We start from the raw sequence: 19,215 nt of genomic DNA, 5'->3' as shown, positions 1-19,215 counted from the left end.
TTTTTTTTATAATATTTTTTTAAATATGTTTTTTTTTTAATTTATTTTTTAATATTTTTTTTTAATATTTTTTATAATATTTCATTATATATGTATGTATATATTTTTAATATCTTTTTTTTTCTAATTTTTTTTTTAATAAATTTCAATTCATATTTATTTTTATCTACACACGTCTTATGCGCTGACACACTCAACAACAACTGAGCTGCGCTACTCGCTGAGTGAAGTCAGTGTAAAACGCTTGCTTCTCAACTGTAGACACTTGCAAGGAGTGGGTATAGACAGAAGAGGAAGAAGGTAGCGACACTTGACTATGGAATGGCGGTGTGTTGTTGTTTTTGCTGAAGATCTTACACGCCCGCATTAGCGCTAATAGCAGTTGCATTTAACGCCTCGAGTTCAGTGTTCAGTGTTCAACGTGCAAGTGTTGGCGTTGCCACAAAACCCATATTTGTCTATAAACAGCGAGCAGCTAATTTTTACTACGCTGCTGCATGCCATTTAAAATATGCAAAATTCTTGAGCAAGTTGAATTCACATACTGTTCATAAATGGTATTTATCGTATTGCGTTTTTTGTTGTTGTACTTTTTTGACATTTCGTACATATTTCAAAGTTAACCCCTTGCCATTTGTGGCGTCGTCAGTCATTCATTATCTTCAGCCCGCTTTGTTAAGTACATGTGTATGTTTTTGTTGTTATTTGTACATATGTATAAACAGACTAACTTCATACTGGCTTCAACAGTTGGACACTCGTTGCCGGCCAGCAGACTCGAAGTATAATGTGTACTTTGCGCACCCCGCTTGTTTACATTCGATTCGCGCTGCACACAAGAAGCCGACAAGCCGACAAGCAACATGTCTTATCTAATTTGTCTGTTTGTATTTGTAAAGTCAAAGTAACTGTTGAGCGCTCACACGCCGACAAAATGTGTGATAAGACAGTACATATAGAGAGTCAAAAAAGAGTTTATGAAACTCTTGCAATAATATAAACATACATAAGAGTTATAGCATTCATCAACACTTCACTCGCTTAGTTTAAACTCTGCTCTCTTTCAAGAAAATTACTTGAGAAAATACAACACAGCCCTATACCATAAGTATCGCTAAGGTTCATCAACAACGTAAACTAGTTTATTTTATTTATACCAGTTATTTTTTATACCAGTTTATTGTAGTTATACCAGTTATTTCTTCGATTTGCTAACCTAGCTTTGCTAGATTTAACTTATCATCGCATAAACTCACGCAATTTTTTTTAAAATTGATTATACCAGTTTATTGTAGTTATACCAGTTATTTCTTCGATTTGCTAATCTAGCTTTACTATATTTAACTTATCATCGCATAAACTCACGCAAATTTTTTTTAATTGATTATACCAGTTTATTGCAGTTATACCAGTTGTTTGTTCGATTCGCTAACATACAACATTTAACTAATCTAAGACAGCTTCTATAAGCCGCGATTAGAAACTTCTATGAGTAAAGAAATTGTAAAGAAAAGAACACCGATGTCCAAAACCATGAAGGTTTTTTAAAGGGGCTTCTGTATAAGAACGGATGAGTAACTTCAATGAATCATCATTACCGTAGAATAAACTCAGCATCAAGAAAAAGCATCAATTGACAAATATTTGCCGTGGATAATAATGAACGACAGAGCTGCTCCCCCAACAGATTGATTTATGTAACCGAATTTTTTTCTTACGATAACTGCCAACATGACAGAAATCATCAAAATTATTTAGAGAATGCTTAATGCTGCTACAACAACAACATTAACATCAACCACAGAACTAACAACCAAGAACCAATAGCAAACTATTCTGGAGATACCCACTGGTAAAAACCTTTCAGTAGGTTCGGTTAGGTTAGATGGCTAGTCCAGGGGTGACATTTTTATTACTATCTACAGTCTTGTATCCGACCTCATAAGCCGACAAAGCGTCTTGTGGCCAATTCAAAATTGCTCAGGCATTTAATTTCTATGCCCATGAGTTCAGTGGAATATCTGAGCTCTCTAGTATTTAAGCTTTGTTCTCACAAATGCGCAACAATCAAAAAGAAAATGTTAAGATGATTCGACCTCGTCTTCTTTTATACAGCTTCTGTAGCTGGCGTCCAGTAAGATTCTCAACCTTATAGCATAGACGCCGATAGGAATTAGAATCCCCATAACTAGGAAGATGCTAGCCTTACTGAGGGCAGAGACCTTATCGGATCTCTTACGATCGATCTTGGGTCAAAAGGATCTTGCGAAAGCACAGGAACTGATAGTAGCCCAGCGCAGACCAAATTACCGCGAAGTTTCCACCTCATTTTCTTCCATACAGCTTCTGTAGCTGGCATCCGGTAACAATCTCAGCCTTACGCTTAGACGCCGATGGGACAATGGCCTGTTAGAACCCCCACAACTAGGGAGAGGCTAGACTTACTGAGGGTAGGGAGCTTACCGGATCTTACGATCGATCCGATAGCAGTTCAGTGGCCAAGTTCCCGCGAAGCCCAGTATCTGGTCGTAGAACACATAATGAGAGTGGAGCACCGGCTTGTACCTAGCCATTCTACACATAGCCGGGTTGGGTTACCTTTTTCTTATTATCTCATCAGCTTTACAGTTAACTGCGATTCCACTGTGACCTGGCACCCGTAACAAAGGTAGGCAACACGAATACTACACTGATGGCACATAAAAGGAGATAAAGAACAGATTGTTTTATCGCGAATGGAATCGAAAAAGTTTTCAGCAAAAAGACTTGCTCGAATTCTTCACAGAGAAAATCGCTAAAATATTAGGTTAAGTTAGGATAGGTCCTTAACTCACCTAACCTAACCCAGATTTAGATTAGATTAAGTTAGGTTAGGTTCTCGTGAAGCCACGCATCCACTTAGACCGCTAGAAACACTTGTCCTTTATGATGCCTAGAACTTCAGGGTATGTATCAAAAAGACAGTCGCTTATCAGCAGAAGTCCTAGATAGCGCGCTAAAAGAAGCGGCATTACGGAGAATTACATCTGCTGCTACCTTGATGCCCGCCACTTCCGCTTTTCTGCTTGAAAGATACAACATTGGCCTGGCAGTCTGCACAAAAGTTGATTGAGAGCTTGCGACAGTATACTTCACTCCAACCTGCCCCTTGAGCTACAATCCATCTCTCACTGCGCCTATGCAGCAACGACTCCGCTCCAGCCACATATCTTTCGGAAGTATGTGCGCGCAGCAGATGCCGCTAGGAGTAACTTCCTAGGCGCAGTGGTTTAAGTTAACGGGAAGGAGTTCGAAGTGAGAGAGAGTTTTGAATGGCCACCTCTGAAGTTTGGCGAGTTATCAGGGATGCAGTCGAAATGAGAGAGGATTTCTGAATGGCATTAAAAATAGATTATAATAATTTCGAACATCTTTTATGAATAAAATATGTTTTTACTTATCGCTGTAGGAAACTAAGAGACCTTTTCAGTACAAAAATTATTAGTTTGATCTATTGAAAAGCCAAAACTTGACTTAGCCGCTTCTTAGCACCTCGTTAATATTGAGTTTTAAAAACAGACAGACACTTGTCAACAAATTTGAGTGAATTTATTATTATCTTCTTGGCTTTGATGAAAAAATGTATGTATATTTTCAAAAAAAAAAATATATTTGTATTATTTATTTTTATTTAAAATTGCTTTATATATTCATTGAACTTAGTTTTTGCAAACTAAAAGTTTGCCAAATATTCAACACACACATATACATATATAAATTAAATTGCACAATATTTATAAATATTTTTTAAAACACACAGTTTAATTATATATTCGTATACATGTATGTGGACCCGTATTTCAACTATTTTCTGCGAATTTTCGAAAACACTTTATTCCGGCGCGCACATTTCCAACAACGCGCGAGACACATATTAGACTGATGCGGTCCGACGTCAATCGTTGGCACCGTTCTTCTACATATGACCGACACGCAACTTTTCTATATATATACATGCATGTATGTCTGTCCGTCGGCACATTAGAAAGCACAGCGCAGTGACAGCTGAAAAACCAACTCAATACGGTTTTTGAGAACTTCCAACTATCTCTCACAAACTGGCCTCACCACCGACCGGCTGCCTGGCTGTCTGGCCGCCCAAAGCGGGCCACGAGCGCCACAAGCATTGGCGCAATATGTGCGCATGCTAATGTTCGTCAGTGTGTGTGTGTGTGTCTATTTAGAATGAAATGTGGCCTAAATGGTAGTGGCTGCCAAATATGTGGCTACTATAAACTATTCTCCTACTTCTTTTTTCTTGTTTTTGTATTGCACAAATATTTCTGTTGACTTTTGTTTTCACATTTTTCGTCTAAATATTTACATATCGCCAGACGGACAAGTTGCGGCAGCCTAACAGCATAAACATACCATAAGCTACCAGCACATATGTATGATCCATAGTCTCATCAACACACACACATGCAAATATTAATAGCTGCACAAATATAGCAGTCGGTAGGGAAAATGTGTAATTAAATCCGGAGAATCACAGAACAATGCACTTGTGAAATGAAAAAAAAGCTTCAATTACTCTCAAGCGTAATGCTGTTGTTGTTGAATTATTGTTGCGCACAGCTATGATTTTTGGACAGCGACATATGTATATCACACACACATATGCTGCTAGGTGGAGTGACAAAACTGTCAACCAAAGTCACTTAATGCGCTTTCTTGGTGAACGCAAAGCATTCTCTGTTATGCCTAAGTAAATATGATGTATGCATGTATGTACATGTATATACGATAACATATAGTACCGCATAAATATGTTGGCATATAAGTAGTAAGCGCATAATAGTGAAACAAGTGCAGGCTAGTACGGAGCTGCCCAGTAAACAAAAGTATGGGGTTTGAGCATGTGAGTTAAAGTATTGAATGAAAAAATATTGATATTATGTTATGCTATGTAACATTATGTTATGCTGCTGTATGTTATATGAAAATATTCAGTGCTATATTAAATAATGCCATCTTGTGTTGTGTTAAGTCATGTTATGTTATGTTATGGTTATGTTATTGTTATGTTATGTTATGTTATGTTATGGTTATGTTATGCTATGTTATGTTATGTTATTGTTATGTTATGTTATGTATGTTACGTTTTGCTACATGTGTTATACTAATCTATGTTATGTTGTGGTATGATATGATAAATTACAGGTATGTTATATTAAGTTTTGATATACTACGTTGCTATGTTAAGTTACGTTATGATATGTATGTAAGTCATGTTATATTATGCTATGCTATGTTGTGTTACGTTACGCTATGTCATGTAATGTTATGCTATACTAAGTTGCTATGTTAAGTTACGTTATGCCATGTACATATTTAAGTCATGTTATGTTATGTAATGATATGTTGTGTTATGTTACGTTGTGTTATTGTATGCTACGTTATGTATGTCATGTTACTCTATGCTACATTATGTTGCGTTATGTCATGTTATAGTATGCTGTTGTATGTTATGCGATGCAAAATTATGTTATGTTATACTATGTTTTTATGTTATGTTATGTTATATTATGCTATGTTGCTATTTTAGTCATGTTGTGCTGTGTATGTCATGTTATGTTATGTTACGTTACATCTAGTTATGCTTCGTTATATTAAGTTATGCTTTCTTATGTTAACCGTTGTTATTGTGATATGTAATATGCATAACAATATGAGCCAACAGCTGATAATAGTATTAGCGTAAATATATGTACATGTAGTATGTAGCTTTAGCTGGAAAGAGTAGATTTTGGTAATCCGATAGGAGATTTCGAAGTAGGTTGTGACAATTTGATACATACTTTTCTGGTATCAAGTCGAATGAAAAAATGTATACCACAAAGAAAACGTTCCTTTGCAAAGCTTTGTAAAGTCCATTGAAAAACTTTAAGCCATGCAAGCTTTACTCAATGCCATGTAATGAGAAATATTAAAGATTTTACTCTTTAATATATAAAAGTTGTAGGTGAAAGCTTTTTATGAAATATAAATGTGCGTTTGAGAATCTTTAATATATAAAAGTTGTAGGTGAAAGCTTTTTTATGAAATATCAGTGTGCGTTTGAGAATCTTTAAGCGTGAACAACATTATAAGTTTTTCCCAAATGTAGATAATTTAATGAGAACAATAAAAGCTTTTTCACTTTAAGATGAAAAAATTTTGACCTGAAAACTTTTTATGAGTTTTGGGCGAAAGTTCGAAAATCTTTAGGAGCATTCAACTTTATACATTTTCTTTATTAAAATTTAAACACAATGGTGAAAGCTTTGTCGCTTTAATATGAAAGTGTTTTTTAGGAGATTCAAATATGGATTTGAGTACTTAAGGACTGTCAACTTCAAAAGCTTTCCAAAGTTTAAAAAGTTTTACGAGAACAATTAAAATTTTTCACCTTAATAAGTAAATATGTTCTGCAGCAGAAGTGTGCATTTGAGCATATTTAAGGATTACAATTTCACAAACTTGCCTTAAAACGAACAGTGAAAGCATTAACCTTAATATGAAACTGTTTTGCGTGAAAGCATTTTATGAGTTTTAGGAAACTATTTAATTATCTTTAAGATCTTTCATTTTCCTGAACTTTTCCTAATGTAAAAAATTTTTTGAAAAAAGTGAAAGCTTTGTATGTTAGTGTCTTTAAAGGCTTACAACTTCAAAAACTTTCTTTGTTATTTAAAAAAAATGGTAAAAGCTTTCTTCATTATAATATGAAATTTTTTTTGCGTGAAAGCTTTTTATTAGGTTAAAGTTTATTAAACTTAAAGATATTTCATTTTCTTAAGCGTAGAAAGTTTAATGAAAAAAGTGAGAGATTTGCATGTTAGTGAAAATAGTAAAAGCTTGCTTCTCCTCAATATAAAATGAAATAAAGTGAAAGTGACTCATTGCATGTGAGTATCTTTAAGGGCTGCCAACTCTAAAAGCCTTTACGTTGGAATTAATGGAGAATAGTAAAAGCTTTTTCCACTTTAATAAGAAATTATTTTGCTTGAAAGCTTTTTATGAGATTTAAGTTTGAGAGAAAGTCTTTTCACTATATTAATGATTTTTTGCTTTCGAAAGCTTTACACCAGTTTTTAATATACATACATATATTTGAGTATTTTTAAGAATATAAAAGTTAAAGTCAACGATTTGATCAGTATTTTGCTAGCTAAAATTTATATAGTTTTGTAATGCTATAGGTAGTTTCTATGATAATTCCTGGATTTTAATGAAAGCTTTTCTTCAATTTCATAAAAAAAGTTTAAAATTACGCAGCTTAAAGAGTTCTTACAAAATTTACTGGTTACTATTGATTTTAATAAAGGCTTTTTATAGCTTATAAGAAACTTAGCTGTTAAGCAACTTGAAAATCTTTTAAAAATTGTCTCGAGCAGCTTATAAAAGTTACTTGTTACTTTCGATTTTAATGAAAGCTTTTTAACTCTTAAATGAAAATTGGATATTAAGCAATTTGAAAATCTCTTGAAAAGTTCCTACAGGTTTTTTCGGATTTTGTTGAAAGCTCTTTTCATATCAAAATTTTGTTGAAAGCCCAACATTGAATAGCCCGAAAAGGCGTTAGTGACTTCTTACACAATTTTCTCTTCACGAAATTTATTTATGAAAAGAGCTTATAATAAATAATAAACTTTTCCAAATGGTGAAAGCTCAAAGCTTTTTTCTCACACACTAAAGATAAACAGTTTAAAAACTAATATTATTGAGTCATATTGTAAAAAATGTGTTTAAACATTTTTATTTCGTCATTTTTGAAAACAACAAATTTTCCTACAATGAAATTGCTTAGAAGGAGGCATCAAATTTATAAATAAAGTAAAATCGAAGAAAAATAAAAAAATGGCGAGCAAATATTTTCATTACATTTGCGCTAAAAATAGGAAATGCGTTCATTGTAGTCCGTCTCGGGAGCAAAATATGAGTGAACGAGTTCGAAGCAATTGACTAATGTATATTATGAATACATTGCGTGTACATACATATGTCAGCAGTTGCCTTTGTTTATATGAAAATATATATAAATATATGGTGGTATGAGTGAAAATTGTTTGTATGTAAGCGAAGTGAAATTATCGATTGATATTAACCCTTGCAAAACACAACACAAGAAAACATATTTGCCGTGAGATAATATATGTATATTATGTACATGTACATATGGGGATATGTATAATATATAATATACTCATGTATTTTTTTTCTAAATATTATTTTCTTACTTATTTTACAACTTGAATTGTTCTTTTTACTGCCAAGACGCATTTAACATAATATCGCGACGCATTTCCGCTGCCTAATCAAGTGGAAACTTTGTAACCAATTGGACTTATGATACGAAGTATATATACTATATATACATTTTACGATACAAAACATACATGCCACATGTTGCAACAGTGACATTGTGAAACGAACGAATTTGATAACATATAGTATATTTGATTTCTCCTCTTCTTTCGCAGCGCACTTATCACTTCGAAGAAAACGCGACGCAGCGCAGCGTAAATCTGAAAAAATGTAAGCCATAAAGTCATATTTAATTACATGCACAAAGGCGCTTGTGATTTCGAAAGGCATTGGCACTAATTAAGTGATAGCCCAGCGGGAAGCAGAAGCAGACCGACTGCGCAGTGCAGTGAGCCGCACAGAGCGCCCGCACGATAAAGCTTTACATGCAGCTGATTAAAAGCGATTTTGAGCTTGAAATAGGTCGACGGGGCAGTTCAGTGTAATATTATGTTCATTTATATCGCGATTTTTTGCTTAGTAAATGACATTTAATTGAAACTGCTTGCAAATTGACAAATGGGTTAAATTAATGGCACTTTAGTCAATTGCATGACGATTTTGTAAATGCTGAAAGCTTTCAGCGATTATTTTTGTACACAATATGTTGAAAGGTCTTAAAGAATTTTAGAAACGCAGTTTAAATGCAAAATTTTCATTTCAGGAATAACTAAAAAATTATCGATATTTAGTAATAACAATTTATCGATTATAAATATGTAATAACTATTAATTAATTAATAGTGTTAAATAATTTATAGATTACATTTTTCCAAATTTATCGACTATACTAATAAAATTTTATCGATTATTATTAATATTAATTTATCGAACATCGACATATAATATTCTTAACTAAAAGATAGAGCTTTTAGCTAAAAATAAGTATATTTAAAATTGACAAAAATTGCAGTAAGGCAGAAAAATTTATCGATTAAAAATATGTAAAAAAAAACTATCTTTAAATAATTAATCAATAGTGCTAAATAATTTATAGATTATATTTATAAAACATTATCGAATTGATATGCATGTAATTAATCGTTCAATAATATATAGCAAAGGGTATATGCTTAGCAAAAAGATGGAAATATTAGCTTAAAACAATGTCATTGTAAACCCATAAGAATTTCAGAAATCTGAAAAATTTATTTATAATAATAAAAATTTATCGATAACGAATGTGTTAATAAAAATTATTATATATGATATCTTGTTAAATAATTTATAGATTACACTTTTAAAAATTCATCGATTATACTAATAAAATTTTATCGATTTTTATTAATATTAATTTATCGATTATCAACATATAATATTTTTAACTAAATTATAGAGTTTTTAGCTTAAAATAAAGATATGTTGAGAATGCACAAGAACTGCAGTAAGACTGAAAAAGTTATCGATTATATTAATAAAAACTTATCGATAAAAAAAACTTTATTATCGATTATTAATAAGTAAATTTTATCAATTAAAGACAGAATTGTTGTCTTAAAAAAAATTCAATAAAAATCGAAAAGAATATAAATTCTCTCTGTTAACTAGATCATATAAGAAATTAATGCTTTCGCAAAATTTTGTAGGGACTATGAAAATCTTTTGTTCTTAAATCTGAGGGCTTCAGTCCTCACAATTTTTATGACTTCGTTTACTTGTACGACTAATTACTTCTTTGGAAATGTAAATTCGAACGTTTTAAGTTACTGAAAGGCTATTTATATGGGTTGCTTTTTGATTGTCAATAATTTAATTGTCGCTTCCGTCACATGAAAAATTAAATAGTCCTGAAAGAATACACATTGTTGTTGTTGTCGTGGCAAAAAACATTCCTGTAATAATTTTTAACAATCCTGCCGTGTTGACAGTCGTCGGCCGCATAGGAATCTGGATCCGTTCCGGTTACGTAAACCTGACTAACGTGGGAACAGTAAAATAATACATCTACCATTTTATTTTTAATTAATATTTCATGTTTTCACATCTTTTTTTCTAAGGTGCATATCCAGCCGTTGTATGGAAATAGGTTTGGAGAGTGTTTTGCACCTGGTTCAATAACATTTTTTTCTTAACAGCGTGAATCGATTACCACTTCTCACCTGCTTTGTATTCTCATTTGGTTTCAAAAAGTTACAGAAAGCGATTTTTTGTGCTTTTAGTCGCGAACTGACTACTTCTGATATTCTAAAAAAAATAATCGCTATCAATTCATACCGTTTTCTATAAATCTTTGTTTTTGAACCAAAATTCAGAATAAGCTCGAAGTTTTATTTCTGCATATTAATGTTAATTGAAACACACTTTTGATAGTTTTGATACGAGCAACCCACATCTCTATGTTCACTATATGTTTTTATTATATCTTTTAAGGCAAACATTGTATTCAAAATTATATTTAGTCGATTCAAAAAAATATTTTAACTTTTTATCGAAATTATATTAACTTTTATCGATGTACCCACTTCAGAAACCATTTCTTCATTCTTTATATGCACTTTACAAACTAGTGTCGGTGATGCAATGGTTCTGATAAACCATAATATCTCAAAAGCCAGTACACATACATACATGTAGTTATGTATGTGGAATGTTGAAGCTTAATTATGCCTGAATTTATTTGTTTTATCTTATATTATTATCACTTTTCTTTAACTTTTTAAGACATTTTATACTCCTTTTTCAGCCAATTTCCAGATTTTCTATTAAATACGAGTATCATTTTTTACCGTACTAATAACTCTTCACATTATTATTCCTCTATATTTAATGAATATTAAAAAATATATTTTATTTCCTTTACACACTTCTTGCTTTTGCTTTATCCATCTACTTTTATTACCTCACTTTCTTCATCCGCACTCAACATTTTAATCGTTTTCCTATAATTTTAACCGTTTGTCGTCTTTTCGCCTTGACTTGTGTTTCATTAATAATTTCAACGCGTTTATTTGTGCTCGACTAAATTCGCGAGCGGTCAAAGTGGTCAGTTTTATATTATTAAACGGTTGTGTGGCACGAAGAATAGGGTGGCGACTAATAGTAAATGACAGTGGTTCATAAATATTGCTGTAATTATGTAAATACTTTCAGAGATGTTAGATAGATAGACATATTTCTAAATTAACAAATATTTACGAGGGCTAGCTAACAAATATTGAAACTAAGAAACAACTATTTATTTGGAGATATTCGACATAATATATTTTCGACATCGTTGTCTTGTGGGAGGATATATGAAATAAAGTTGCAGAAATTCAAACTAACTACGCTTTTAGACCAAATTTTAATTTGATTGAATAAACTGGTATAACTTCTGGAATTAAACTGGTATAATTTGAATTTTTTTTATACCATTTCATTGCATTTATACTAGTTTAGTAACTTCTGTAATTTTAGTTTGTTTGAATAAACTGGTATAACTACTGGAATTAAACTGACATAAACTGGTATAATTTGAATTTTTGTTTATACCTCTTTATTGCATTTATATTAGTATAAACACAATTTTTTGATTACAGCAACTGATTGCTATTATACCAGTTGTTTGCTCGCCACTCTTTAAAGTCTGCTGCATCGAAGACAACTAGAATTCACTCTGAAACAATTATTCATGCAAGCTAATAAACTAGTATAACTTCTGAGTTGAAACTGGCACAACCTGGTATAAACTGGTATAATATAGATTTTACTATTTATACCACTTTTTTGCATTTATACTGCTATAAATATAGTTTTTTATATAACTGGTATAAACTGGTATAATATGGATTTTTCGTCATTCCACTTTATTGCATTTATGTATGTTGTACGATTCGTCACTCTCTAAAGTCTTCTGCCTCGAAGACAACTTGAATTCACTCTGAAACATTTCTTCATGCAAGCTACCCTCGTATAGCATGGAACTTCGTTTATATTTTCTTATGGGTGTGCATGTGTAAAGCAAAGAATATTAGAATTCTATGTCAGGCAATAAAAAATAATAAAACTAAATTTAATCGGTGACCTTGAACTTGAAAAAAGTAACAGCAAAGTTAAAAATATCTTCTCTGTACCCCTTTGCACAAAGCCACTGCGTAACTTATGAACGTCATATATAAATATCGACACTAGCCATTATATTATACATATGTACATACCTACACTCAACAGTTTATAGGCAAATAGCAAGTCTCCGCCACAAAACGCCATAAAATTGCTGGTATTTGTCTAACAAATAAAATGGTTTGAATTATGAATGGAATGCCGCGCCCGACCTTACGTAACCTAAATACACCATATATACTAACATATACATATACATATGTATCACACAAATGCACCCACCAAGTGCCAGTGGGTCCGAATTAATTACACCTAACAAACAGCGAGCAAACAAGCAAAAATATTAGATAAATTCATTCACTTATTGGATGGAAGTAAATTACATTTTTAACCCATCATTCGACATTCATTTTTTTTCTAGAATTTTTCAGTTCACTCTCTTCGAAAACTAACCTGAAGCAACAGAAATTTGCTCAGGCGAGCGGAGAATAGTGTCCTATTCTATAAGTAAAATAAACCTTTATAAAGCTGAGTTGTATTCTTGTTGCCATCGGTGGGAATGTAGAGTGGGTGCAGGTCATGAAGGGTTGCAGTGCATAAGTGTTTGTAATGGTATTGGTTTCGAATTAAATATTTACGTATGTTATGTATATGTATGTATGTAAACCAATAATATAGATTGTGTTTTGTGTCCTTTTTATTTGTTTTTGTGTCTACCAGTATAGTTCATATGTATTTTTCGGATAATTGGAAAAATTTTCTACTTTCAAATGGATCGATATTAATGTATAGATTATGTACGTAGAAGAGAAAGAGATAAATTTTGTATGTACTACTATGAGCAAAAAGTGACGAATGGGTTTGAGAGTGAAATTTAAATTAAAAAGTCTTACTATTTTTTGCCCAAAGTAGTACTTTCCTCAAAATCCGAAACGGCTTGACCGATTTCAATGAAATTTTAGGACGACGATGACCCTATAAAGTTTGGTGGTGATCGAAAATTTGTTTAATATTCTTGAATGAATTACCGATGCGCATAGCTATGGTCGGACGAAAGCATGCCCGTCGATTGGAATTTAAGTGTGCTCTGCCCAATCCACAAAAAGGGAGACCCAACAGTCTGTGACAAAATTTCAAATTCGAAATTATTATCAATTTTTAACCAACGAAGAGTGAGCTCAGATTTGATAGTTTAAAAAAAAAAAGTGAAAACCCTTAATTGACTAAATTAAGCGGCAGTCTGATTGAACATTTAGTGATCGTACTAATTTTTTTTTTGTTCAATAGAGAGGATTTAGAAGTTTAATTACTTATAAACATGTAATTTTCAAATAAAGTAATTTTATTATAATTATGTAATGTGTTTAATAATTAATTGACTCAATTAAGAACGAAAAAATTCATATAAGAAATTATTATTAAGTTTAAATCAACTAGAAGTGAGCTTATATTGGATTGTTTCAAACTTAAAAGTAATAACCTTAATTGACTCAATTAAGTGGCAGTTTGATTGAACAATTAATGATCCTACTGATTTTTTGTTGTTGTTCAGTAGAGAGGAAAATATGTTTAATTATTTTTAAACAATTACTTGTTCAATTAAGTAATTTTATTATAATTATATAATGTGCTTAATTATTAATTGACACAATTAAGAAAGTATAAATTCATATAGAAAATTATAATCAGTTTTTAAACAAGCAGGAGAGAGCATAGACTTGATAGTTTCAAACAAAAAACTAAAAACCCTTAATTGATACAATTAAGCGAACATCTGATTGAACAATTAGTGATCTAACTCATTTTTTGTTGTTGTTCAATAAAGAGGAATTAGAAGTTAAGTTACTTGTAAAAATTTAATAGTACAACTAAATGATTTTATTATACTTATGTAATGTGCTTAATTATTAATTGACTCAATTAAGATTGGATAAATTCATATAAGAAATTATTATCAATTTTTAAGCAACCAGTAGTGAGGTTAGACTTGATAGTTTCAAAAAAAAAGAGTAAAAATTTTTAATTGACTTAATTAAGCGGCAGCCTGATATAATAATTAGTGACCTTACTCTTTTTTTTTAATAGAGAGGAATAAAAAGTTAAGCTACTTCTGCTTAGACATGATATTTTCAAACAGAAAAGTAGAAACCTTTAATTGACTCAATTAAGCGGCAGTCTGAAAAACCTACTAGCCTTAGCAATTGAGCACGCGGTAAGAAAAAGCGCTTAGCTGCTTATATCGTAAAAAATTATATATTATTAAAAATTATTTACATTTTTCTTCATTTACACCTTAAAAAAAATCTAAAAAGACTATAAAACAAACTTAATCATGTCAATATAAAACGCTTACTTGTTCATTAAGATTATCGCACATTTCGGCGCTCAGCCCACTCATTTTGTTGTTGCAGCAATGATGCGATTGCATATCACCAACATCTACAGCACTACCGTTATTCACACCGCCCACAACTGCGCCACCGTTCACCAACGACGCTTTGTCTTCAAAATCACAAAGTAATTTATTTTTGAAATTCTTCAAATTTTCCAATTTAAAACCGTTTGTATTTGTATTATTCGTTTTGTTCGAATTAAATTTACTCGTTAAAGTTTCCAAATTCACCAATTTACTATTATTATTGTTATTATTATTATTATTACTGTTGTTGACTTGTTGTTCACTCTCACAATTATCGTCACTCAATTTATTCTCAATGAACACCAACGAATTGGGGCCCGATGGCACAATATCCTCAAAATCAGCCGGATTCAAGCTGAGAAACTGCTCCTGATCTATCAGTATCGGTTGCTTGCCAAAATTATATTGATATTGATTACAGCCCAGCGTATAGGCGTTGCTGTTGAGCGTCGCCTGCGTGGACGTGGTGTCGAAGTTGAGATTCAAATCTTCTAAGCTCTCCGTTGAACCGCTATGACTGGCTTTGTGCTTGTCACTACCGAAGCGTATGTTGTTGTTGTTATTGCTATTGTTGTTGAGTGTTATTGTGCTGCTGGTGGTGCTGTTGCTGTTGCTGCTGCTAGTGTAGCTGCTGTTCGTGACATTCGCGGCGGGTCCGACAAATTCGAATTGGCCAGCCCACATGTCATAGGCTAAGTCGATGCTGTCGGGCTGGCTGGCCGGTTGGCTACTCATTATGAGGCAACGCAGTTGTTATTGTACAATTTTTATTATTATTAATTTAGCTGCTAGTTGTGTTGTTGCGTCACGTAGTGTAGGCGTGTGGCGTGTTGCAGTTTTTATTAAGCGTCGTCGTTGTTTTGAGTATTTCAAGTTGTAGGCGTGGCACTTTTTTGTTGGTTTGAGTTAAATTGGTTTGATAACTAAACGTTTTCTATTTTTCTACTAATTTTTAAGGCACATTATCACTGTTTGCTGTTGTTGCTTATAGCATTATTTATTGTTATTGTTTTTTTGTATAATTATTTGTTAACGTTTAGGCATCGCTGCAATGATTTTAGTAGATTCAGATTGAAATTTTTATTCAAAAATTACAGTTACGCAATTCCAAGTGTGTTTAAGTAATTATTAAATATTTTCTTTTTTATAAAAAAAGTGAAATCCAATTTATATTAAGTACATGCATATACATATAGCACATACATACATACATATATGTAATTATTAAATATTTTCATAAAAAAAGTGAAATCATTTATATTAAGTACATACATACATACATACTTGCAAAAATATTGCTTATAGTTATCACACTATTTATTGTAACAAAAAAATCTTAAAATTTTCAACTGTGAAAAGTAAGAAGAATGACAACAATAAAATAACGTTGCAAAAAAAATAATTATTATACTTAAAAATATAAAATAAAAAAATCGAAGCAAAAATTTGTAAGCTATCTTTTCATAAAATCAATCCAAAAAAACTGGATAGGTTCTAGGACCTTCGCAAGTCCCCCAGTTCACCCTCGAAGACCTGCAACTAGCCACTGGCAAGCTTAAGACCAACAAATCACACAACACAGACGAGATCCCGCAGAAATCCTGAAACTAAGCGCTGCAACCCGCAGTACTATAGAATATGTACAACAACTGCCTCGAAGCTCGCATATTCCCTAAACACTGGAAAAAGCAGTGCGAATCAGTAAGAGAAAAGGCGACCCCAACAACCAGCAGCATACCGTTAGCTAAAATAAATACTAAATACTACTCAAACCCAAACTCGAAACGGCTATTAAGTAAGTAAGTAAGAGGACTGTCCATTAGATAACACGGCTTTAGACACGGCAGATCAATTTTAGAAGCTATAAAATGCGTCACTGAAAGTATAGAAGCCGCGCAGCGTAGATGGTATAAATAAAGAAGAATAGTGCTGCTGGCGACTTTGGACAGCGCTAGATGGGTGGATATGATCGACGCTCTCGACAAGTGCTTTAAAATTTCTGTCTACTTCAAAGCTGTGGTGCGGAGCCACCTTAGCAACAGAAAAATGCTGTACCAAACTAGAGAGAGATCACGACAGATAGTGGTCCCGTCAGGAGCAGCACAAGGATTCATTCTAGGCCCAGATCTTTGGAACATTGGCTACGACGCTACACTAAAACTCGGAATTCCAGACGAATCGTAGTTAATTGGCTACGCGGACGACATTGCAGCAGTAATTACAGCAAGAGACACAGAAGAAGCGCAAAACAAGCTTAATCAGGACGTAAGCATGGCTCGACTCACACAACCTCCAGCTCGCTACGAAAAAAACAGAGCTTCTTCTTCTTCTTCTTAGGGCACAAAAAGCAGTAAACTACCTAGGCGTAAAACTGGACCCCTGACTAACCTTCTGGGTACAAATCCAGCACGCCGCACACAAACGCAGCGAAAATCACCTCCCAACTGAGCCAACATGGGGTGCCCCAGACAAGGAATGAGAAAACCCCTATTGTCGACGCCCATCAGCGTCCTATTTTACGGAGCTGAGATCTGGGCAGATATGCCTTAAAAGAAAAACCTTCGTAAGGTAGGGGATGTATAAAAAATACACGATACTCGCATGGCAACGAAGATGGGAGAATGAGAGTCGCGGCAGATACACGGCCAGACTTATATCTCCACAGCCTATGCAACAGCGCGACAAAAGATGAACATACTTTCTTTGAATATGTGCGATGGCAACGAGAACTCACCGCTGAAAAAGACTTGGTTGGCGACGGTTCCTTAGAAGAGGGAATGGGGGTTGTGTTTTAGTGAAGTTGCAAGTGACACACACCGTTGCTGTGAAGACAGTACTGATGATGTGGAAAGCATTTTCCACCCCGTCACCTGCAAAATTTGATTGCGCCTTGCAAAGGTCGAAACCATAAATATTTCTCCTATTAAGATATTTGAGTTTCATACAAAGAATTGTAAAATTACATGAAAAATATATAGAAAATCAATTTTCAATCGTCACAATAATAACATCTTACACATATTCCATAATTTCTTCAATTTTCCTGCACTTTCTTAAATCGACTGCCAATAACATTTCTTTCACTTTGACATCGCCAAGTCACTTATGTTACAACACAGAAATCAATGATGTAATTTTTCTATTTACGCATTTGTTCCCTGCACACTCAACCACACAAAAGCAGCAAGCTACTGATTTGACTGATTATGACAGAGAATGGCCGCAGAAAAGCAAACGAAACGTAAAAAAGTATTAAGAGATAATAAAAGCAAAAGCAGATATGCTTCGGTCGTTGAAGAAAAATGACAAATAACAGTCAGAAAAGAAATTTAAAAAATATTTGCGAGGATAAAGCAAAATTGAAATAAATCAAGTGGCCAAGCTGGATAATTGTTAATTATTTCCCCCCACACACTGACGAACACAACCATACATATATTATTATAATAAAAAAAAGCGAGCGAGTCAGCAATTAAGCCCACAGCATTACTGCTCAGTAAGCTTTACAGTGGGCCAAATTTATGTCAATTCATGTCTTGTGCGTCCACTCATTTGTCAATGAGGCTGGCTGGCTGGTTGGTTGGCTGGTGTAGAGCAGCATTAGCGCATTGCGCATGCGTGTGGGTGTAACGCTTGCTTGCTTTCTGACTGACTTGAGAAGGAAATGCAACAGAGCTAACAACTGTAAATTTATAACTTTGTAATACGGCTGTTGTTGCTGGAATACTGACATTTAAATATATATGCACTTTATGAATATATGTATGTATATTGTATATTTATACAGTTTCACCCATACCTATACATATGTATACATGTATAATATATAAACGCATGCTCATTACTGAGAAAGTGTATAGGTGTTAAAAGTTGTAGAATGTTAGTGGAACATTTTTTAATTAAAATTTCCGCGTGGTTACCTTGCGCTGCGACATGCAGATAAAATTATTGCAAGTGTGAAATATTTTTATTTGTTTATATTATTTTATTACTTCTTAATTTTTTAATTTTTTTTTAAATGTTTATAATTAGAAATTATATATTTTTTTGTTAAGTTTCAGTTAATTTTTTTAATATGGCAATTATTTAAATTAAATTTCGAATGACCTTGAGCTGCGACATACAGATAAATTTATTCTATGTATCAAAAAATTTTATTTCTTTTATATTTTTTTATTATTTTCCAATTTTTTTTAATTTATTTCAAAATTTTATAATTAAAAAAAAATATTTTTTTTCTTAATTTTTTTAAGTTTTATTTATTTCTTTTGACATTACATTTTAAAATTGGTTAAATTTTAAATGACCTTGAGCAGCGAGATAGAAGTAAAATTAACGCAAGTTACAAAAATATTTTTCTCTCAATTTTTTTTTTAATTTATTTAAATTTTTAAATTATTATTTTTTAGTTTCATTTAACTTGATGT

General features: G+C 32.6%; 1 protein-coding gene across 18 annotated transcripts in view; it reads right to left on the bottom strand.

The window, feature by feature from the left end:
* The window catches only part of LOC126763781 (rab11 family-interacting protein 3), a 170,013-nt gene that overhangs the window by 9,040 nt on the left and 141,758 nt on the right, over positions 1–19,215 (bottom strand). For 4 of the 18 annotated variants that reach the window (XM_050481569.1, XM_050481572.1, XM_050481571.1 and 1 more), the window contains exon 2: positions 14,723–15,834. The exons of 13 other annotated variants lie outside the window; for them this stretch is intronic. In XM_050481569.1, coding sequence (XP_050337526.1) covers positions 14,723–15,523 — 801 coding nt within the window. In that variant the 5' untranslated portion in view covers positions 15,524–15,834. Of the gene's footprint in view, positions 1–11,167; positions 11,272–14,722; positions 15,835–19,215 lie in introns of those variants that run through there. One more of the 18 variants, XM_050481590.1, reaches the window with a different exon arrangement.

This window comes from Bactrocera neohumeralis, chromosome 6, assembly GCF_024586455.1.
Source record: "Bactrocera neohumeralis isolate Rockhampton chromosome 6, APGP_CSIRO_Bneo_wtdbg2-racon-allhic-juicebox.fasta_v2, whole genome shotgun sequence".
Classification (NCBI taxonomy): domain Eukaryota; kingdom Metazoa; phylum Arthropoda; class Insecta; order Diptera; family Tephritidae; genus Bactrocera; species Bactrocera neohumeralis.
The sequence above is the reverse complement of the archived record's forward strand: the minus strand, read 5'-3'. Positions and strand labels throughout refer to the sequence as shown.